The 25,017-nt window shown below is 40.8% G+C and overlaps 1 protein-coding gene across 2 annotated transcripts in view; it reads right to left on the reverse strand.

The window, feature by feature from the left end:
* epb41l4b (erythrocyte membrane protein band 4.1 like 4B) overlaps window positions 1-25,017 on the reverse strand; it is a 115,220-nt gene that overhangs the window by 28,782 nt on the left and 61,421 nt on the right. For both annotated transcript variants that reach the window (XM_007897443.2, XM_042332530.1), the window contains exons 2-6: window positions 14,614-14,718; window positions 2,104-2,146; window positions 1,799-1,877; window positions 1,479-1,523; window positions 1,060-1,112 (exon numbers count right to left, since the gene is read on the reverse strand). In XM_007897443.2, coding sequence (XP_007895634.1) covers window positions 1,060-1,112; window positions 1,479-1,523; window positions 1,799-1,877; window positions 2,104-2,146; window positions 14,614-14,718 — 325 coding nt within the window. The remainder of the gene's footprint in view (window positions 1-1,059; window positions 1,113-1,478; window positions 1,524-1,798; window positions 1,878-2,103; window positions 2,147-14,613; window positions 14,719-25,017) is intronic.

The raw sequence follows: 25,017 nt of genomic DNA on the forward strand, positions 1-25,017 counted from the left end.
GAGGTCCTCTTGATTGGCTCACGCCAGCGCCTCCACACCTCGTGCGCTGGCAGCATCAGCCTCCACGGCTGCACATTCAACCTCACTAAGCAAGTCAGGTATCTGGGAATCTTGTTTGACCCTGAACTGTCCTTTCTCTCCCACATCCGCGCCAAGACTGGCACTGCCGACCACCACCACCTCCGCAATATTGCCAGACTCCGCCACTGCCTCACCCCTCAGGCTACCGAAACCCTCACCCACGCATTCGTCACCTCAAGGCTTGATTACGGGAACTCCCTTCTCATCGGCCTTCCCAACTCTTCCCTTCACAAGCTGCAGATCACCCAAAACTCTCACGCACCAGGCTCCGTGACCTCATCACTCCCACCCTCGCCCGACTCCACTGGCTCTCCATCCCTCATCGGATCAAATTCAAGATCCTTGTCTCACTTTCAAGGCCATCCATGGCCTTGCCCCCTCTTACCTCTCTGACCTGTTGACACCCTACCAACTTACCCGCTTCCTCCATTCATCGGACTCCGGCCTGCTCCATGTCTCCCGCCCGACCCGCCCTACCATGGTGGCCGGGCTTTCAGCCTCTCTGCCCCCACAATCTGGAACTCCATCCCATGGTCCCTTTGCCCCGTTTTCTCCCTTGCCTCCTTCAAGGCCGGTCTCAAGATCCTTCTCTTCGACCGTACCTTTGGTCTCTCTCCCACCTCTCTGCCTTCCCTCACCCCTACACCACCCCTCTCCCATGCTCAGGCTCCGACACCTGACCGTTCAGTGCTTTGGGACGTCCTCCCGACGTGAAAGGCGCTCTAGAAATGTAAATTTGTTGTTGTTTCCTATGTTATTATACCTTGAACAAGGCCACCCGCATTGCACTGCTCCAAACCAATTTAAGTGCCACAGGTAAATAGTTTCCGATAAATGAATGGGACAAAAAGAGGATTAGGACCACAACAATAACCAGAAAATGAGCTTCAAAGGATTAACAACTTGAGGAGATTTACTGAAAAACAGGAGCATGTTAAAATACATTCAGCCTTCGTCTTCAAAGGAGAATACACTTACTTTGTAGGCAAGAAGCAGCCAGTTCCACACCAATGTCATATGGACATTTCAGTCTGCAAAAAAAAAAAAAAAATGGGTTAGAATTGATTCACACTTACTGCAAAATTGTTTTTCTTGAATAAATGAGGCACAAACTGAACTAAGGATTTCAAAAACACTGGTACATTTCTACAGTAGCAGCCAGCAGTCACATCAAGATATTCACCATTATTGAGTGGAACTAAATGCAATTCACACTTTTCCACAAGCATATTTTGCAATAAATACCATAAAAATGACGAGCAAACTAGATCCAGACTGTGAGAAAAAGGAGTTTAAACAGATTATTCTGGCTATGAAGTCCTTCACGTTGTTGAAAAATTCTGTATACAGTACAGCAAAAAGCAGTGCTGTATGCAAGACATTGTATACCAACTTACTTGCCAGAAAGAACATCTTGTCTAAGTTGCAGCACAAAGAGATACCTGCAAAATAATACAGAAATCAATTGAAGCAGACAAGTTACTTTGGTACCACATAAAACAGCTTTCCTTCGTATCTAAAAAGTCCCACTGAAACTCTTCTGACACTCCTGTGAGAAAAGGCCACTTCCAAAATTCTTTACCAGAACTGTAAGGTGTGGTCAAACAAATATCCTGTGTAAATTCAATACCACTTCAGTGATTTATGCACTAAGCTTTTAACTAAAAACGTACAGCAATATGCAGTAAACTTAAATTTGTACTTCAGGAGTTCCTACCTTGTAAACTCTTCACGAAGATTGTTTGGTTCAGAGGAATAGAATTTTATTCTGAAGTGCAAGCAGTAAGGAGGTCCAACTAGTCAAAACAGATTTATAATGTACATTATTTTCACCAATATAAAACATCTAAGAAGCAAGTTTTCAACTATAACACTAAAATACTACTCATCTAAATGATTCATGTGCTGCAATATTTACAGGGTTATAAAGTTTTTTTCAAAGAGATCAAAACGATCATAAATGCACAAATTAAAAAGCATCTTTTTTGGATGAATGCTAAAAGATGACCATTATACACTTACTTTTCATTTGTTTCTTGATAGGCTTTGTATAGTCTAACCAGTGCTGTGTAAAAAAAAACAGAGCAAGTTATTATGTGCCACAGTTACTTTATTTTTGTAATGCTGAATCAAGGATTTTATTATAACATTTGCATTTTATTTCAGATAACCTCAGCAGTTTTTACACAATGAGGTTCTTTGAAGTACAGTAATCATTCATAGGTAGGCAAACATTAGGAGCTAATCTGCACTAGGCACATCCCATATACAGCAACAAGATGAATAGTCAAATAAACATTTATGGCAAGTTTGGACAATGGAGGAATATTGGACCAGCACATTGGGAGGACTTCCTTTCTTTTTCCAAAGTAATGTTCTGAGTGTTTCAACCCCAGGTGGATAGGCAAAAAAGATTTAACATCTGATACAAAAGATGGCACCTCCAGAGCTGCAATAATTCCTCACTGAGTACTGCAGGATCAACAGAGACATAGGATGAGGCTCGGACCCACAGAGGGGACTACAGTATAACTGCAAAATAAATTCCAGAGGTTTGATATCACTTATTGCTGTGTAATCTAGGGAAGTATATCAATTATATTGATGGTAGTTGAAATCCAGTACCCACAGAAACATCAGAGTAAAACCTTTAACCATACAGAATATTCAAGTTAATGGATCACCTAGTAATAAAAAAGCCTTTGAAACGTGGATTGAAATAATTCAGAATAACGTCCAGTGTTCACAATGATTTTCAGTTACTGTCCCTTTCATTTGCAACCTTGCTTTCTCTCACTGTGTTTGACTTTGAGATTTCCTTCCTGCATGACCATTGTTTTGATATAGTGATGTTGCATTTCGAAGAATAAAATAAATAAAATCAAATAAAAGGAGGATTTTTATTGAAGGTGGCTTATCCTAGCTAGATATCATCAACAGAAATAGAGTTCACTTCCACATGTAAGCAGATAACGACCAACTCTTATCTCTGCTCCTACCCTCGACCCCAGGACTACTGCTGCTCTGACAAATTACTTGTCAGATATCAAGAGCTGGATACGCATTTAATGTTCACTCTTAACTCTCTTCAGTTGAATGTCAACAATGCCATACCTTCCCTCCCCAAACTTGGGTTCCCAGTCAGCTATGAAAAATGCTTTGAGATTTCCTTCCTACATGACAGATTCTAAATGTAAGTTGTTGATGTTTGCCAGGCATCAGTTTTTAAATTCCCACCCCAGAGAGGTGGGTTTCATTCAAACCTTTTTGTAAAAAATTGTAATGCATATTGTAGAAAATAAGACTAAACCCCATGTTGATTCAGCTCTTGTTTACACCTAAACACAATGTGTTGGAGACATGCATCTCTCTTTGGTTTCACTAGATGAACATACTATGTTCAACCTATTATTAGATGAGATAACAGCAATACCAAAAATGAACAGTCAGCTTTCAAATTAATATTTGTTTTCCTTACCCCCAAATTCTACACCATCTTAAATTTTAAGCCTACTAACCCTGTCACGTGCAGATTAGTGAATTTATATTATACCACTATGGTGCAGTACCTTCTGAGCACCTGCTGTCTCTCCAGAGGTAACAACACTCAACCTTAGGAAAATTACACAACTGTTTGAAAAGAAAAACCCAAACAACAAAATGGAGGACTTGTCTGGTGCTTGTTTCCTTGTTAAAATGAAAATGTATCCCTATTTTTAACTGTTAATATACTTTTAACCAGCAATGATTGCTGATAGCTTTGCTCATGCATTAATATTTCCATAGTTATGATAGATATTGAATTAGCCCATTGGATAGAGGTCAACTGGGCTTGTTCCAAATCTCCACTGTGAAGGTGAATGAGAAATTTGAACCCCTTAATACAGGTAATGTCAGTTTTGTTTCAATTTAAGGCAAAGGTTGCAAAGCCAAAGTTAAATAGTTATACTGTAGTATAACGCTGGTAAAAGTAAAAAATAGACAAACTGATGATTCATTCAGCAGATAAATCTGAGCATTTTGCATCAACAGAGTCCAGACTCCAGGGTAGGGTGTGTCACTAAAAACTGAACAGGGAAGAAAATGTCATCCAAGTAATTTCAAGTGAGACATTTTAGGATCTTGTGTAAACACACTATTGTACAAGAATTTAACTCTGTTAGATCCTTCAGATCAGATGTTAAATCAAGGTTATATCTGCCTGTTCAGATGGACGTTAAAGATCCCATGGTTTATTTGAACAGTGAATGGAGTTTCTCCTGGTGTCCTGCCCAACATTCCCCAGATAAAATTGATCATTCCGTTTATGACTGTTTGTGAGACATTTCTGTGCACAAATTGGCTGCCAAATTCACATATAAAATATAAAATCATTACACTTTTCATCTTGTGAAGTGCTTTGAGATATGCTCCCAACACTACATCAAATCAAAGGATGATTATTAATATTATTGTCAAATCCTGTGCAACCAGTATCAGAGCAGTCGGTGAAGTAAAATGCCTGCCTATGGTCACTTCAGAACACTTCAGGTTGAACATTTCAGAATTTCTCCCAACTGCTACACAATCTGTTATTACAACAGATCCAGCCACATATCCAACTGTCCAATAATCCTATTAAAAGAGCTAAGGCATTTACTATTACAACTCAACCACAAAATCCTCCATCTGGTTTAGCGTCTATCAGGAAAGATCACTGATCTGGAGAAAACCCTCTTCGATAAGAATCTGGGGCATTTATCAGATGTGCTTACAAAGGCAAACAGGATGCTGGGCTATATAGTGAAATCAGTTGAATTACGATCCCCAGACATCACATTCAAGCTATACATTGCTCTGGGCAGGCTATACCTAGATATTGCATATATTTCTGGTCACCGCAACATATTGGGGCTGCTAAGATCCTAGAGGCATCTCAGAGGAGAGCAATGAGGAAGATTCCCAGTGTTAGAGAAATGACCTATGAGCAACGATTAGACAAGATTCTTTTGAGTTGAGAAAACGCTTTGATTGAAAAAGTAAACTGAGGACAATTAATAAGGATGCATCAAGGCAGTAGAACAAGAGGATATGGGTTCAGAGTTGCAAAAGGCAATTTATTTTAAAAAGAAACAGTTTGATATTGCGATGGGAAAACGATAGGGTGGATATTTTGGACAGATGAGATTGGATGAGCTAAAGGGACTTCTTCATCTGAACCAATCTAGTAATCTGGTGACCAAGTTGCTCAATTCCATCCTCACCCTCCTGAGCTTCTGCTACTCTATCCATGCTCCCCCTTAGCTAATTTAAATATGATCACTATACATTACAGAATCATAGAATTATACAGCACAGAAGGAGGCCATTCAGCCCATTGTGTCTGTGTCGGCTCTTTGAAAAGAGTTATCCAAATCAGTCCCATTCACCCGCGCTCTCTCCATAGTGCAAAAGTGCCTTGCAAAAGTGTCCTCCTCAAATAATTATCTACTTCTCTCTTAAAAGTTGTTATCGAATCAGCTTCCGCCACCCTTTGCATTCCAGATCCGAACAACTCACTGTGTGAAAACATTTCTCCTCACCTCCCTTCTGTTTCTTTTAACAACTATTTTAAATCGATCCCCTCAGGTTACCACCCACCCGCCAGTGGAAATAGTTTCTCCTTGTTCACCCTATCGAATCCACTCATAATTTTGAAAACTTCTATTAAGTCTCCTCTTAACTTGTCTGCTCCATGGAGTCCTGTGGCTCAGTGGTTAGAGCACTCGCTTTGCAAGTGAGAGACCTGAGTTCAATTCCAGGCAGAGGGCGAAACCTTGGGCAAGTTTCCTTACTCCACACAGAGCCTAATAATAATCCCTCCAAAAACCAAAAACAATAATAAATTGGTCATTTTCAATCTACGACTGTTTGTGGGACATTGCTGTGCGCAATTGGCTGCCGCGTTTGCCCACAAATATACAGTCAATTCACTTTACAGTGTGTTCTGTAAAGCGCTTTGGGACGTCCTCCTGACGTGAAAAGCGCTATATCAAATGCAAGGATTATTATTATTATTATTATTAATAATCCTTGCTTCTCTAGTCTCTCCTCATAACTGAAGTCCCTAATTCCTGGTACCATCCTGGTAAATCTCCTTTGCACCGTCTCCAATGCCTTGACATCATTCCTAAAGTGCGGTGCCCAGAACTGAACACAGACTCTCGCTGAGGCCTAACCAGTGTTTTAAAGGTTCATCATAACTTCCTGATTTTTGTATTCTATGCCATTATTTATAAAGTTAGTATACCGTATGTTATTTTTTAACAGCTTTATCTACCTGTCCTGCCACCTTCAAAGATTTACTTATATGAACCCCCAGATTGTACCATCAGATTATATTGCCTCTCCTCATTCTTCCTCCCAAAATGCATCACTTGGCACTTCTCATCTATCACTTGTCCGCCCACTTTACCAGTCTGTCTATGTCCATTTGCAGTCTGCTACTATCCTCTTCACTGTTTACTATTTTCCCAGCTTAGCATCATCTGCAAACTTGGAAATTGTACTCCCTGTACCTAAGTCCAGGTCATTTATATAGATCAAAACAGCAGTGGTCCCAATACTGACCCCTGGGGGACACCACTGCACACTTCCCTCCAGTCAGAAAAACAACTGTTCACCACCACTCTCTGTTTTCTGTCTCCCAGCCAGTTCTGTATCAATGTTACCACTGCCTTTAATACCCTGGGCTTCTACTTTGCTTACAAGTCTCTTATGTGGCACTTTATCAAACGCCTTTTGAAAGTCCATATAAACTACATCAACTGCACCAACTTCATCCACCCTCTCTGATACTTCCTCAAAAAACTCTATCAGACTTGTTAGACATGATTTGCCTTTAACAAACCCATGTTGGCTGCCCTTTATTAACCCATATTTTTCCAGGCGAAAATTTATTTTGTCCTGGATTATAGTCTCTAGAAGTTTTCCCACTACTGATTTTAGGCTGACTGGCCTGTAGTTTCCGGGTTTATCCTTCTGCCCTTTTTTCTACAGGGGAAACTAACATTTGCAACCCTCCAGTCCTCTGGCACCACCCAGGAGGTCCAAGGAGGAATGAACGATTGTGGCCAGAGCCCCTATCATTTCCACCCTTATTTCCCTCAGTAACCTAGGATGGATCCTGTCCGGACGGGGTGACTTATCTACCTTGAGCATCGACAAACTTTTTAGTACCTCCTCTCAGTTTATTCTTATCTTATCCAATTTTATAAGCCCACGTTTCGACCAAAAATATACAGTCAATTCACTTTAGAGTCTATTCTGTAAAGCGCTTTGAGATGTCGAGAAGTCGTGAAAAGCACTATATCAAATGCAAGGATTATTATTATTATTTCTCTATCCTCTCCTCCGATACTGTGGCACTGGCTGCATCCTCCTCTTTTGTGAAGACAGATGCAAAGACCTCATTCAGTACGTCAGCCACGCCCTCTACCTCCACAAGAAGATTTCCTCTTTGGACCCATCCTACCTTTGACTTACCTTTTATTCTTTATATGCTTATAAAATATCTTAGTGTTCTATTTTATGATACCCGTTAATCTTTTCTCACCCAATCTCTTTGCCCCTCTTATTTCCTTTTTCAGTTCTCCTCTGTTCTTTCTATATTCTATTTGATTACCTTCTGTATTTTGGACCTGGCATTTGTCATAAGCCTCCTTTTTCTGTTTTATCTTAATCCCAATTTCCTTACCCATCCAAGGAGGTTTGGATGCCCTACCTTGCCCCTTTGTGGGAATGCATCTGTTCTGTCCCCAAACTATCTTCTCCTTGAAGGCTCATTAGTCAATCTTTCTTTCCAATCCACCTTGGCTAAGTCCCTTTTTAACTCACTGAAATCAGTCCTCTTCCAGTTGGGTATCTTCACCTTTGATTGCTCTTTGTCCCTTTCCATAAGTATTCTAAACCTAATGATGTTGTGATCACTGTTGTCCAGGTGCTCTCCTACTGAAACCTGCTCCACTTGCCCCACTTCATTCCTCAGAACTAGATCCAGCACTCGTTGGGCTGGAAAAATACTGATCCAGAAAGTTATCCTGCGCACATTTCAGGAATCCTTCCCCCTCTTTGCCCTTTACACTGTTATTTTGCCAGACTAGGTTAGGATAATTGAAGTCCCCCATTATCACTACTCTATAGGTTATGCATATTTCTGAAATCTGCTTGCAGATTTGCACGTCTATCTCCTTCCCACTATTTGGTGGTCTATAGTATACACCTAACAGTAACAGCTGCTTTTCTGCTCCTTAACTCAAACCAAATAGATGCTGTTCTTGGACCCTCTAGCCCATCATCCCTTTCCAGTACCGTAATCGTGTCTTTGATCAATATTGCCAGCCACTCTTTTTTTTCCTTCCCTATCCCTCCTCTGTTTGATCCTGCTGTTTTGATACTCACTTGCACGAGGCACTGGGAGTAATCCAGAGATCACCACCTTTGAGGTCCTACTCTTTTGCTTTTTCCCTAGCTTCTGATACTCTTCCTGTAGGATCTCAGCCCTTTTTTTCTCTACGTCATGGATCCCAACATGGACCACGACTTTTGGATGTTCCCCTTCCGCCTGTAGAACGTTTTGCACCTATTCCGTGATAAAATAATAATAATAATCCTTGCATTTGATATAGCGCTTTTCACGTCGGGAGGACGTCCCAAAGCGCTTCACAGAATAGACTGTAAAGTGAATTGACTGTATATTTGTGGGCGAACGCGGCAGCCAATTGCGCACAGCAATGTCCCACAAACAGTCGTAGATTGAAAATGACCAATTTATTATTGTTTTTTGTTTTTGGAGGGATTATTATTAGGCGTGTGGAGTAAGGAAACTTGCCCAAGGTTTCGCCCTGCCTGGAACTGAACTCAGGTCTCTCACTTGCAAAGCGAGTGCTCTAACCACAAGCTACAGGACTCCACGATCTTCAACCCTGGCACCAGGAGGCAACATACCATGCAAGAGTCATGTCTTTGGTGCTGAAATGCCTGTCTACACCTTTCACCATTGTGTCCCCAATGACAATTGCATTGACAATCTTCCCTGTTATTATTATTATGAAAAGTGGTACACCAAATGTAAGGATTATCATCAACTGGAAGGAAGATAATAATAATAATAATAATCCTTGCATTTGATATAGCGCTTTTCACGTCAGGAGGACGTCCCAAAGCGCTTCACAGAACACACTGTAAAGTGAATTGACTGTATATTTGTGGGCGAACGCGGCAGCCAATTGCGCACAGCAATGTCCCACAAACAGTCGTAGATTGAAAATGACCAATTTATTATTGTTTTTGGTTTTGGAGGGATTATTATTAGGTGTGTGGAGTAAGGAAACTTGCCCAAGGTTTCACCCTGCCTGGAATTGAACTCAGGTCTCTCACTTGCAAAGTGGGTGCTCGAACCACTGAGCTACAGGACTCCACCCTTGAGGATAGATAGAGGGAGCTGGAAGGGGTGCACGGAAGAGTGATGGACGGTGGAAAACAGTGTCTTTGGGTTATTTAAATAATAGCTTAGTGAAGTAGGACACTTGAACATGTTTAAAAATATTTAATTTGCTAAAATGTGTTACAAAATTATCCACATTCTTTAAAAAAAGGTCTTTGAATGGGTGGGGTTTGAAAATAATGGTAGCCTGAAAGTCCACCTTGTATTTGTCTGAAAGATCATTTTGTTTTAAAATTTAAGATTGAATTTAAGATTGTGGATAATTCTTCTTGTCAATCTTTATTCAGAACCCATTTTTTTAAGAACTGTGGAAAACAAACATCTGAATTAAAAACACATTTATGAAATTAACATAAATTTAAATTTCAAAACAAAATAGCCTACATTTACAAGCTAAGGTTAAGCGGATTTTGGGGGCCTCACATTTGTTGACTAGAAATGTAAATAATGAGATAACTAAAATATATTGGCCTATTTAAAACTTTAAATCAAATGACAGAAGTTCTACTAAGTTAAGCTTTAGCAATTGCTTGTTTAGAATTCACAGTGTAGTTACCATTGAATATTTTAATATATTACTGTAGTTACAATATCATAAAATAATGTGATCCTTACATTTGATATAGAGCTTTTCACACTGGGTGGATATCCCAAAGCAGCCAATTTGTGCACAGCAATGTCCCAAAAACAGCCATGAAGCAAAGGTCCAATCTTATTTGGTCAATTGTTGTCAAGAACACTGGAACTCAAATAGTGTCAAGAACTCAAACAGTGCCATTGGATATTTAATGTGTGATCTCGACTGTGTAGGTGCCGCACGTGGGGTAATCAGTGTTCACCTTGTGCTGACAGGTGTACATGCCAGAATGGTGCTGAGCCACTTATGCATTTGCTTCTGAATTCCCAATTGCATGTTAGCTGTTGTAATGATTAACAAAGGCCATTATTGAAATAAAGATAATCAGAGAAAGAAAGCCTGGAGCAAGAACATTGCGTTAAAAAGAGTGCTGAAAATAGATGGAAACAAAAAGGCAGGGAACAAATGCCAAAAAGAGAATAGTTGAAGGTACACTGTATTTGCATGTAACTGTATTAAAAAGAAGGTTCTAGGAATAGTTAACATTGGGTTCATAAGAAACAATTGTCTTTGTGACATACATTTGTCATTCGACTTGGGAAAACTAACCAAATGGTCTTCTTGTATAAATTAAATCTATTAATTTACTATTTAAGAGTAGTATTCCTTTTGATACTCTTGAATAAATTCAAGAGTGAAGGCAATAATAACAAACCAAACTGGAGTGTTCTTCACGCGTAGCACTGTTCCTCAATAAAGATAAACTGGTGAATGATATATATATATTATATATATCTCCCATGCCCCTTACAACTGTGACAAATTCCATATTATATATAATATTGTTACAAAATTAAAATATATATATATAAATATATATAATATGAGAGAGACTTTCAAAAAGCATTTGATTCAGACTTGCTCAGGAGACTTGCATCTGAAATAGAAGCCCATGGGTTCCAAGATGAAGTTGTAAATTGGATTATTAATTGACAAGATAATAGAGGTCAGACTGCTGGAGTCCCCTAAGCAACAGGTCCCTTGGCTCCTTTTGTTCAAACAGCAAAGCATTAAATATTGAATTTGTCACATTTGCAAGGGGCACGGGAGATGGTTCATAAACACCACAGGCACAAGGGAATGGTGCAGATTCCTCTCACAAATGTTGCAAATTCCACATTCAGAACTGTTCTGTACTTCTTTATTCCACAAACCAATTATAAAATATCATTAGAAGTATTTATTGCTTCAATTTTATTCTAGCCTGAGCTGTTGTAAACAGAGAGAGCGCTTTAATACCTTCCATGCTTTTACCTCCCTCAATTTTTATTTGCCAACTTCAAAAATTCTGTTAGTGAGATTAAAATTGTAAATTATGAGTAGGTACTGCCCCAAATGTCAACATTTCAATAACTTCAGCTAGCTTCATTTTTAAAGTCATGACCTGGGCCAATAGAAACGTGCGGCAACACCTTTTCGGCGACAACAGCAGAGGTCCACTACAAACCCCATAAGTGGCTTACAACAACAACAAGATTACATTTGTATTGCGCCTTTCATGTTGGGAGGACATCCCAAGGCGTTGGCTTAGAGTGGTTAGAGCACTCGCCTCGCAAACAAGAGACCTGGGGCCGATACCCAGCAGGGCGAAATGCTGGGCAAGTTTCCTTACTCCACATGCCTCTGTTCACCTAGCAGTAAGTAGAAACCTGATTGTTAGTTGATTGGCCGATTGCTTTTCCGGCGTAATAATTCCTTAAAAAAAAGTAATAAATTGGTCACTTCAATCCACGACTGTTTGTGGGACATTGCTGTGTGCAACTGGCTGCTGCGTTTCACCCACAAAAAATATACAGTGAATTCACTTTACAGTATATTTTATGAAGCGCTTTGAGACGTCTCGAAGATGTGATAAGGGGCTACATCAAATGCAAGGATTATTATTATAAATGTAGTTTCTGGCTCGTGAGCCGCTCGCGTTATTTACTTGACATCACTGTGGGCAGAGCTGTTCCGGATGCGCATGCGCAGTGCAGCACAAGCGGCAAATAATAATAATAATAAATGGGTTATACTCGGAGGCCCCGCTATTGTGATTGTGTGTCTCTATGCGAGTGTATCAATGTCTCTCCTATATGTGAGTGTGTCTATGCGGGTCTCTGTGTGAATGTGCGTCTCTCTGTCAGTGTGTGTCTCTTTGTGCCTATGAGTGTGTGTGTCTTTCTCTTGAGAATGTGTCTCTCTGTGTTTGTGTGTCTCTCTCTGTGTGCCTGAGTGTGTGTGTTTCTCTCTGTCTGTGAGTGTATGTGTCTCTTTCTGTATCTCTGAGTGTGTGTGTCCCTAAGTGTGTGTGTCTCTCTCTGTGTCTCTGAATGTGCGTGTCTTTCTCTGGGTCTCTGTGTCTGTGTGAGGTTCCGGCCTGAGAGGCAGGAGTGGTGAGCTCTTGTAGCCTCACTGGTCCACCCCTTCCAAAAAATGGCCACTCAATTTTTGTTAAAGAAGCGATTAATTTTTTTTGCAACAATCTAATATGTGTTATTTCCTTATGTTTAGTTTTTATCAATAAAGTGAAAAAATGTAGCAGTAACAGCACCAATCAACCCCCGCAATTGTCCCCCAAATGATAGCAAGCGAGCAGCAATTTCCCGGGATTTGTAAAGCACTCCGCAATTTTTTGTAAATATGTTTGCACTTTTCTATTGGCCCAGCTCATGACTCATCAGCATGCTAATCACTGCAAAAACAGCAATACATCTTATTAAACCCCAGCCTGGCAGCTCCGGAAACAGGACTCGCTCCTCACTTCAGATGCTTTCCTAAGTCCGTCACTTTGCACTCTCCCCCCACCATTTTACAACAAATGATAGGCTGTGGATAATATAAAGGAATTCAATGGTGCTAGTGATATAAATTAAACCAGTTTCACTAAACGTGCAGACTTTAAGGAAAGGACATCATTCAGCTATCTACATAAATACAAAAGATAAATCAATAAAGTGAAAAAATGTAGCAGTAACAGCACCAATCAAACCCTGCAACTTTCCCGCAAATGATAGCAAGCGAGCCGCAAATTATCCTTGTCTACAAAAATTCAAAAAATAGAAATAAGAATAAGACAGATTTAACTGAAAATACTGTACATTGGTGTTAAAAATAGCAATATAGGAATAGAATATCGAAAATTAAATGGTAATTGCGAAAAAAATTCCTTCATCCTACAAAGAAGCATCTTCCAAGGGAAATTGTTGAAAATTATTGAGCAGATTCTGTACATATAACTAAAACACATGAGTTTTAATACACAAAAGTCATCGGTTCTCCAGCTATTTATATGCATCAAGGTTCAGAAAGACATGAGTTTGGAGTTATGAATGCAAAGTTTATTATGTGGACCAACACACAGGTAACACCTTTTTCCACAGGCATCTAGGTAAGTATCTAGTTAGGCTGATAATTGGGTCTGCTTCCATTGAAGAGACGGTTAAGAGGGAATTGAATGCAGCTCTTAAAAATCTGGAAGATTATGAGAATAGATAATGAAAGATTATTCCAACTGCTAGGAAAATCGCGTACAAAATAAATTTAGAGTAAATCCTATGAGGCAGTTCGAGATGACCCCCCGACCTGCCAGACGCTATATCAAATACAAAGATTATTATTTAGGATTATTAAAATCAGTAACCAATGTGAGCAAACAGCAAACTGCTGGTTTAGCTAGCCCTTTTCGTGCTTCTCCTTTCCAGAATTGTCGTGAGAAGAGTTAAGTGGAGGTTAGAAGAAACTTTTCATACTGAACCTCATAAGCCTGTGGCACATGACAACCTGGCACAGCTGGTAGCGTTCTTTCCTCTGAGTCAGAAGGTCCATGTCAGGACGGAATCCATATAGTTTAAGCTGACACTCCATTGCAGTCTGGGGGTGTGCTGCTTCGTCGGAGGTGCTGTCCCTTGGATGACAAGTTAAACCAAAGCCTTGTCTGCCTGTTCAGGTGAACGGTAAGAGGAGAGGTTTTTCTTCCCCGGTGTCCTGGCCAACAACCCTCTAAAAATGATTATTTGGTCACATACTTCATGGCTGTTTGTGGGTAACAGTCACACACTTTACAATATATCCTGTGAAGTGGTTTGGGATGTCCTCCAAATTTTTAAAAATCTTATCCTCGGATATAAACTTGTGTACAGAGCAAATCCTTTCAGAACCTTTCAATAAAAGATTGCGGCTGAGCCAGTCTCCCATCTCTGCTGTTGAGTCGTTAGTTGATACAATTGCTAAAGTAACCACTCAGGTACTGATGGTCAGCTATCCCAAATTGGTGATAACATCATTCCTACACACTTCATTCAGAAATATCAGTCCATCACTCGTCCCAACTTTACAAAAAAAATTAAAAATTCAGCCTGTTCATTTCCACCTTATTCCCTTATCTGCGTAAAACAGGTGAAATTAAATCTAATATTTTACCAATAGTAAAAATATATTAATAGTCACTTACTGAAACTTGTAAGGCATCCATGAACTGCAAGCTAAAATATTCCACCTCTACAAGGTCCAAATGGTAAACAATCTGATCAAAGAGATCTTGACCCTTGGCGTTTTTCTGCAAAACAAAAAAGAGAATGTTGATTTGAACTCAGTTATTTCAATAACATCACAAGACAATTTAAGAAAAATGGTGCTTTATGTTACTTGAAGTCACAAAAGATGTCCATGAACATCAATCTACATATATCCAATCCTTGCATTTAGTATCCATTTGCTGCAAAGTTCTGATTAAAACTTCTAACCCCAATTGTGCCTTTTTCCTACAGATCTTAATTATGTAGCTATCCTCACACGTAACATATTCAAGATCCTAAATGGCTCCTGTTTGGCTCCCATCAGCGCCTTTTCACCTCAGGTGCTGATAGCATCACAATTCAGGATGCACTCTCCATCTCAGCAAGTCAGCATAAAACCTTGGTATGAAACCTGTTTCATGCTCAACTATCCTTGAAATCATATATTTGTGCCTTTCCCCACCTCTGCCACTGCCTCTCCCCTCAGGCCGCCCTATTTATCACGTCAAGTCTCGACTATGATAACTCCCTGCTCAACAGCCTATCAACGCTTCCCCCCACAAGCTGTATATTATTCAGAAGTCCGCAGCTTGTGCCCTCTCCCGTACCAAGCTCCGTGAACCAATCACTCCCATCCTCGCCCGGCTCCACTGGCTCCCCACCCCTCAGAGGATGGAGTTCAGAATCCTCTTCCTCACTTTTTAAGTCCTCCATGGGCTTGCTCCTCTCTCCCTGTGCAACCTATTAATACCATATCAACCTGTCCGCTCCCTCCGCTCGATGCAAACTCGTCTGCTTCACGTTCTCCTGCCCTACCTGCCCAACAAATGGCGGTTGGGCCTGCAGCATTTCTGCCCACACACTCTGGAACTTCATTCCAGAATCCCTCCTTCTCGCTCCCTCCCTTGCTGCCTTCAAGGCCCATTTCCAGATCTTCATCGTTGATTGTGCTTTCGGCCACTAGAGCTCGGGTGCAAACTCTCAACTGTCCCATGCCTTTGGGCATCCTTCTGACATGAAAGGCACTATATAAATGTCATTTGTGTTGTGGTAAATGGTATAAATTGAATAGTAAAGTTTAACATTGTCAATATATCTACACCAAGGAAGCATGACTCAAGCTCATAATAAGTGATGTGATTTCATTTTGTACAGAGAGTGGTAACCATGTAGAATAGACAACACAGGAAGGTATATTTTGTCAGCGAGAACGATATTAGACAGCTATTTGTAAAGAAAACATTCGGGGATATGAGATGAAGTTGTGTTGGCTTATTATTTGGTTTTACTTTGGATCTTGCTGGATGAAAATCATCAATTTCTGGTTCTGTACATTCACACGTTAATAATAATAATCCTTGCATTTGATATAGCGCTTTTCACGTCGGGAGGACGTCCCAAAGCGCTTCACAGAACACACTGTAAAGTGAATTGACTGTATATTTGTGGGCGAACGCGGCAGCCAATTGCGCACAGCAATGTCCCACAAACAGTCGTAGATTGAAAATGACCAATTTATTATTGTTTTTGGAGGGATTATTATTAGGCTCTGTGTGGAGTAAGGAAACTTACCCAAGGTTTCGCCCTCTGCCTGGAATTGAACTCAGGTCTCTCACTTGCAAAGCGAGTGCTCTAACCACTGAGCTACAGGACTCCACTCCTTGAGTGACACGTTCTGCTAACCTAATTTCAGAGAGTATTAGGCACAAGTTACCCAGAGTTGAGGCTTGGGGACCCCAGTGGGCACTCTGGGGTACTGCTGGAGTTTAATCAGCTAAAACTGCTTAGGTTGGCATTGAAAGCACTGTCTGTCAATCCTTCCTGGTGCTTTCCAGCTCGGACCCCCCTACCCATTTGGACTTTGGCTTGTAGGGTGCTGAGTGGTAAAAAAATCTGTGTTTCCGGTGACTGTTTAGTCCTGTCAATGGGCTAAGTCGGCTGATATTAGGCTTTCTGGCTCAGGAACTGACTACCGAAACCCCTGCAGAGGGTTGGCTCGATTTTGACATTCCGTTGCCAAACATGACCCCTTGGAGCAGGTTCAGTTCCAAGGAGATCCAGCTAACCTCCCCTCCAAGAAGGATAGTCATTTAACAATATAAATGCTACATAAATACAATAAAATTGCAATATATAAATGCAGGTTGTTGTTGTTGAACTTCACCTATATCCCTACGTATGGTCATGTGGTGTTACCCCAATCCCAAGATTTCTCTTCTTTCAAAAATGGAAGCAAATTGACAGTCTATATAGCCAGAACAACCAGTTTGTATATATCATTTTGAATTATAACAGAACAGAATTACACCACACTGATTTTAATTAATTTTGTACACTGCATTGCCCGTATGCACGCACACACACACACACACACATGTCCCTGTGTGCAAGGTTCATTGGATAGAAATAAAAAGCAGTCTGATTCCCCTTTACCTAGCTCAAGGGAATTCAGGATAACTGTCAAGCAACAGCTGCTATCCAATAATAATAATATTTGCATTTGATATAGCACCTTATCACGTCTTCAAGATGTCTCAAAGCGCTTCACAGAATATACTTTAAAGTGAATTGACTGTATATTTTGTGGGCAAAATGCGGCAGCCAATTGCGCACAGCAGTGTCCCACAAATGTTTGTGGATTTAAGTAACCAAATTATTATTATTATTTTTATTTATTTTGAAGGGATTATTACCCCCAGTAAAGTGATCCGCCAATCGATTAACAATTGAGTTACTACTTACTGCTAGGTAAACAGAGGGTTGTGAAATAGGAAACTTGCCTAATGTTCGCCCTGCCTGGGAATCGAATACAGATCCACTCACTTGCGAGGCGAGTGCTCTAACCGATACACTACAGGACTCCACAAGTAATTTCTACTTGGGATACAATGTTTCAAATTAAGCAGTTAATGTTTTACTAAGAAAAAAAACACTTTACAAAAATGATGGAGATGTGACTAAAAAATAACAGCCATCTTTAGCCGCGCTGTTTAATATATACAGGAAACAAACAAGGTGAAACAAAACAAATGTAACTAAAATGCACTGACAATATGCAATATCACCTCAGTCTATCTGGATTTTGTACACAGTAATTGTATCTTTTAAAAAAAGTGTTGATGACAAGTTGTGCTTCATTCATAAAACAGTCTGAGGAACTCAAGACTACAGGACAACCCAGTTAAAACATGGTCAACTGGCTCCAATCCTCTGTGTGATACTAAGCGAAATAAACACAGAAAAATTGCAGATTTCGGGCCATCAAATACACCATAATGTATTGTGCAAGAAATGCCACTGGCCTCACTTCCTTCACACAGGAAGTCATGTCAGTGGTCACCTGGATTAGTTAACTAACCACAAATCTGGTTTGTAAAGGGACCGTGTGGTTTCTATAAATTAAGAGTTGACAAGTGATGCCCATATTCCGCAGATTTATTTTGTAGAAACAAAAGCAAAATGTGACTTAAAAATACAACCCTTCATTCAGAAACCAAAGAACCATAGAAATTTACAACACAGAAAGCAGCCATTCGGCCATCATGTCTGTGCTGTCTTTTTAAGAGCAATCCTTTGAGTGCCAATTACCAGCCTTTCTCCAAATCCTTCTAGCTTTTTTAAAAAAAATTATCCAGTCCCCTTTTTCAAGCTAAAATGGATTCTGCCTCAACCAGGCATTCCATATCCCAACTTCTCTATGTGTGAAAAAAATTCTCCTAAATTCCCCATTAGCTCATTTGCTAATCATCTTAAATTGATGCAGTTTACTGACTCACTGACTAAATTGCTAACCTCTAGTTACTTGTCAGTGAGTCAGAAACTAGAGGGCATCAATTTACAACAACATTACATTTGTATAATGCTTTTCACGTCGGGAGGAACCATTTAAAATGGTTAGCAAAGGAACTAATGGGGAGATTAGGAGAATTTTGGAAATAATTTTTCCCTTGATTATTAAAACATTCATAATTTTAAAGCCTCCTACTAGGTCACCCATCAACCTTCTCTATTCCAGCGGAAAAAGGCCAAGTTCCTCAAATCTCTGCTCATAGGCTAAACGAATCATCCTTGGTATCATCCTAGTAAATCTGCTCTGCACCACGTCTATTGCCTTGCCATCTTTTCTATAGTGGGGTTACCAATACCAGACTCTATATTCTAATTAAGGTCTAACTATTGATTTATATTATCGGATATCAAGTCCTGGATGAGGGCAAATTTCCTACCGTTGAATATGAACAAGACTGAGGCCCTCCTGATTGGCTCACGTCAGCGCCTCAGCACCTCAGGCTCTGGCAACATCAACCTCCATGGTTGCACACTACAACTCACCAACCAGTCAGGAACCTGGTGTCTTGTTCAACCCTCAACTGTCTTTTCTTCCCCACATCCAAGCCATGACCCGCTCTACCTTCCCTCACCTCCATAACATTGCCCGACTCCGCCACTACCTCACCCCTCAGGCCGCTGATACTCTTGTTCATGCCTTCATCACCTCCAGGCTCGACTATGCAAACACCCTGTTTGTCGACCTTCCCAACTCCTCCCTCCACAGGCTGCAGATAATCCAGAACTCTGCAGCCCGTGTCCTCTCCCGCACCAAACTCCATGACCCCATCTCCCCCATTCTCGTCCGACTCCATTGGTTCCCTATCCTTCAGAGGATCCAGTTCAAGATCCTGATCCTCACCTACAAAGCCCTCCATGGCCTCGCCCCACACTACCTCTGCGAACTCCTAACCCCCAACCAACCCGCCCGTTCCCTCCACTCAGCCGGCTCTGCCCTGCTCCACATCCCCCGACCCACCCACCCACCCCACCATTGGCGAGAGAGCCTTCAGCCACTTTGCCCCCAACCTCTGGAATTCCATTCCCCAATCACCCCGCCTCGCCCCCTCCTTAGCCTCCTTCAAGTTCCACCTCAAGCCCCTCATCTTCAACCAACCCCCTTCCCATCCCCTCCCCCCCCAACCCCAGCTCGGGTCTGAAATGTTGTACTCTGTCCAGCGCCTTGGGACGTCCTCCAGACGTGAAAGGCGCTATACAAATGTAATCTTGTTGTTGTTGTTATACAAGTTTAGGAATGAAGGGCCAGAGATCAAATTGTTCCTACCCCTAACTTTGACAAAGAAGCTAAGACCTTCAGTACTTGAATAGAATAACTGGTTGAACGAAGTGCTGGTATTTAACAAGAGAATTTAATCCCCATATGCTTTTGCTTCTCGCTTTTCCGCCCTCCATTTTACCAACACTGCTAACAGCTTTCAGCTGTTCTGTGCTGTTGAATGACTCATAAGTTAAAAACCTCCTACAAAAGATGAGTGTAAAGGGATAGTTATATATTGACTGACGGTTGGTTTATTTAAAAAATACATCTAACAAAGACTGAGGAATACTTTACTCCTAAAAATGCATACATTGCATCATCAATCAACAATAGCCTACAGCATACGGCACAGAATATGCGACTGAATTGATTTACAAGTGCACTCAGAAGTAAAAATCAGTTGCACACATACAGAATGGTGCTGAAGAACATTTTAAATAATGATAACCACATTGTCAGCCCAGTCAACATGGGCAGAATGTTTATCCAGACTTTCAGGTCTCAGTCTGCCACACTAATTGACTACCTCAATGATTTTTTCAACAGAGAACAAACACAGCCCATCAAAGGGGAAATGCCATCCTATGGTACTGTACTCTATCAACCATTGGTTGACTCTTCCCTGTCCACAGTCTCTAATGAGATGGCATTAATGGTTGGCAGCAGAGACATGTACGTGGATCTTTGCTGGGGGAAGTGATCAACTGTCTTTTACATTTAAATAACGATAGTGGAGCGGAAAGTAGTCACTCAACATTCAGGCATAGCTCTCAGCCTTTTCATAGTCTGGTACAAGCAATGTTCTACTTACGCACAGGACACAATCATATTTCACCATGCTCGGACCGAAAGCCTGACTTTCAGCAGTAGCATTGAGGTTGCACGACTTATAGCACCACCCACACAAACTAAAGCCAACATCACTGGAATATTACCACATTAATGCCAACCAGAAAGTATCACCGTTTCACTGGTATAATACATTTGAATAGTTCACTAATTATGAAGTAGTCAGTCAGTACCGTTCCAAATGTCAGGCATGAAGCAGTGATTTACTTTTGCTGGGAGTCTGTTCCACATATCCCTAATCTCAGTGGGCTCATTCATTCTGTGCATACCCAATACTGTGCTCACAGTTCATATCAAATAGCGATGCTCGCAACTAAAATTGTCGCCATGGCACGCAATATTTTAAAGATCTGGGTCATGCTCTATCTGAATCTTCTTTGGTTGAATGACCATTTTTTTAAATTGGTGGCAATGTGGGATTGTCCCCTTCAAATGTGACCTCACCAGTGACCTATTCAAGGCAACAAAAATATGCTTCATCATAGAATCCAACACCTTCCAGAAACCTTGTAATTGATTCACACTTCCAGTACAATTATAACCTTTCCTTTATCACAATTAAAATCAATCTGTCACTCCTTGCTCCACCCCTCAATTGGTCCACCTATGCTGGCAATCCGGTTTGGTTTTATCAGTTAATTCTACATTTTAAAAGTGCCCTTGTTTATTGGAAAACAAAGTCCTAGAACTCCTCAGCTCACTGTGCTGCTCTCATTTCAAGCCTTCCTGCCTCTCCCATTTATTATCACTTCCTTCTTCCTAAGACCAAGCTAATTTTCATTATATATAATAATCATTGCATTTGATATAGCACCTTATTATGTATTTGAAACATCTCAAATCGCTTCACAGAATATGCTGTAAAGTGAATTGACTGTATATTTTGTGGGAGAAATGTGGCAGCCAATTCCACACAGCAGTTTCCCACAAACGATTGTGGATTGAGTGACCGATTTATTATTTATTTATTTTGAAGGGACTACTACCCCCGGAAAGCAATCTGCCAATAGACTAACAACCGGGTACCTACTTACTGCTATAGTAAACAGTGGAGTGAGGAAACTTGCCTAAGGTTTCGTCCTGCCCAGGAAACAATTCTTCTCACTTGCGAGGGGAGTGCTATAACCAATACGCCACATTACAACAGCAAAGAGCCTTGCCTATTTCCTGAATTATATGAAGCCTAGGTCCTATCAGGTGCAGTATTGCAGAGCACAACTGTTTGAACAGATGATCACACAAACAGTTCTATGCAATAATAAGGTACAATGTTGCTGCTGTTAGCTTTCACACTCCCTTCTGGCATGTCTAAATCCTCCCATTGGAGCATAACAACCCTGTTTAATAGAATTAACTGGAAGGATCATCAATGAGCTGTCAGTACCTCATTCTGTAAATATTATCACTTAGTGGACACATCTATAATAATAATAATAATAATAATCCTTCCATTTGATATAGCGCTTTTCACGTCGGGAGGACGTCCCAAAGCGCTTCACAGAGTACACACTGTAAAGTGAATTGACTGTATATTTGTGGGCAAACACGGCAGCCAATTGCGCACAGCAATGTCCCACAAACAGTCGTAGATTGAAAATGACCAATTTATTATTGTTTTTTGTTTTGGAGGGATTATTATTAGGCTCTGTGTGGAGTAAGGAAACTTGCCCAAGGTTTCGCCCTCTGCCTGGAATTGAACTCAGGTCTCTCACTTGCAAAGCGAGTGCTCTAACCACTGAGCCACAGGACTCCTCTAAATGGTACATCAGCAACAAATGCATCAACAGATGCAACCAGGAACAGAATTTCAACCTCACACTTAAAGATGGGCCAGCAGTCACACAGAAACAATTCTGTGTCAGGAGTCCCATTGAGTAGTGGTTAGTGCGCTCACCTCGCAAGCTAGAGGACCCGGATTCGAATCCCAGGCGGGGTGAAATTTTAGACAAGTTTCCTTACTCCAAATGCTTGATTACCTAGTGGTAACCAGGAACCACAGGGAGGAATCACTGCTGGATTTAGTAATGGGAAATGAACCAGAGCAGATAAGAGAAGTAAGAGTAGGGGAACATCTAGGCAATATCGATCATAACTTAATATGGTTTAAGATAAAGATTGAGAAGTACATAAATAAGTATGCCAAAGACCAGGGTAATAGATTGGAAGAAAAACTGATTTTGAGGGGATGAGAATAGAACTTGGGAAAATAAACTGAAAAACAGTTAATTTATGTGTGCTGTCTGTATCATTACCGAAACACTTCCCCTTTAGTTCTGCTGGTGAATGAGCAACGTGATTCAGTGGTGGGACTCTGTGCCCGTTGCTTCTGTCAATGTCCCTCAGCTTGAGCGGGAGTTGAGTTACCTGCCGTGTTGGGTTCCTTTGATTCCAGGGTGAAACGTTGGGCAAGTTCGCTTACTCCACACGCCTGATAATATTCCCTCAAAAAGAACAATAATAAAATTGGTCACTTTAACTGTTTGTGGGATGCTGCTGTGCACAACTGGCTGTCGCATTTCGCCCACAAATATACAGTCAATTCACTTTACAATCTATTCTGTGAAGCGCTTTGAGACGTCTAGAAGACGTGAAGAGCGCTGTATCAAATGCAAGGATTATTATTTCTAGAGGGATAGAAATGAAAAGCAGCGAAGTTATGCTAAACTTATATCAAATCTTGGTTAGACCCCACTTGGGGTACTGGGTTCATTTCTGGTCCCCGTATCATAGAAAGGATATAGAGACACTGGAGAAGGTACAAATGGAGATTTACAAGGATGATACCGGAACTGCAAGGTTAAACCTATCAGGAAAGCTAAACAAGCTTGGACTCTTCTCTTGAAAAGAGAAGGGTGAGGAGTGACCCAATATAGATCTTTAAAATTATGAAAGGTTTTGATAGGGTAGACATAGAGAAGATGTTTCCACTTGTGGGGGAGATCAAACCAGGGGACATAAGTATAAAATAGTCACAAATAAATCAAATAGGAAAGTCAGAATAAGTTTCTTTACCCAGCAAGTGATGGGAATATGGAACTCGCCACCACAAGGAGTAGTTGAGGTGAATAGCATAGATGCATTTAAGGGGAAGCTAGATAAGTACATGAGGGAGAAAGGAATAGAAAGTTATGCTTAGTTGAGGAAGGGCAGGAGGAGGCTCACGTGGAGCATAAACGCCAACATAGACCAGTTGGACCGAATGGCCTGTTTCTCTGCTGTATATTCTATGTAATTCTATGAACCCGGTTGTTAGACTATTGGCAGATTGCTTTCCAGAGTACTGGTTTGTGTGTCAGCCTGGTGCAGTGGTAGCATTCTTGCCTCTGAGTCAGAAGGTTGTGGGTTCAAGTGCCATATCGGAACTTGGAATCACATAATCCAAGGTGAGACTCCAATGAGGTTACATTGTTGGTGGTGCCGTTCTTCGGATGAGATGTTAAACCAATACTCCATCTGCCTGTTCAGGTGGATGTTAAAGATTCCACGGCACGATTCAAAAAGAGAAAGGAGTTTCTCCTGGTCAACAATCCCCCAAATAAAATTGGTTGGTCACTCACTCCATGGCTGAGACATTGCTGTGCACAACTGGCTGTCTCATTTCTCCCACAAAATACAGTCAATCCATGTTACAATATATCCTATGAAGCGCTGTGAGATGTTTCAATGACATGATAAGGCACTCTATCGAATGCAAGGATCATTATTATTATAATAATGTATTAATTGAATTTGCTTGTTTTAAGACTCCACATCATAGTTCTTTTTCTTGTGTGTGGAGAAAAAGGAAATGACAGCAGGAGCAATGAGATCACTTTGATTTCAGAGGCTGTTTGTTCAAATAGATTCCCCACAGGATGTGCAACAGAAACAGCTTGAGTGCAAGAGCAGTTTAGAAAAGATTTTCTTTATTCTTTGAAAGTTGTTTCGGATACCATCCAGGAGTAGGTATTGGAAGAATAATCCTTTTTCAACATTTACACAACAAACAAATTACATTTGTATAGCCCCTTTCACGTACGGGAGGATGTCCCAAGGCACTGAAAATGTATATTTTGTGGGTGAAACGCAGCAGACAATTGTGTACACCAGTGTCCCAGCCATTGAGTGCGTGACCAACCAATTTAATTTGGGGGGATTGTTGCCGTCCTTACACTGGACATCATGATCAAGAGTCACAATCCAGTTTTACACAAACTTCACAAGATTGGTTTGGATGAAGAAGGCCCTTCAGCCCATTCAATCTCATCGCTCCAGAAAACCCACCCTACCATTCCTCCATCACTGCATCAAGCTGCTTTTGGAATGAATCTAGTGTCCTGGCCTCTAACAACTTTTCTGGCAACCTGTTCCAGTAATTGCTTACCTTCTGAGTAAAGAAAAATGT

The sequence above is a fragment of the Callorhinchus milii genome, unplaced genomic scaffold (assembly GCF_018977255.1).
Source record: "Callorhinchus milii isolate IMCB2004 unplaced genomic scaffold, IMCB_Cmil_1.0 Scaffold2, whole genome shotgun sequence".
NCBI classification, from domain to species: Eukaryota; Metazoa; Chordata; class Chondrichthyes; order Chimaeriformes; family Callorhinchidae; genus Callorhinchus; species Callorhinchus milii.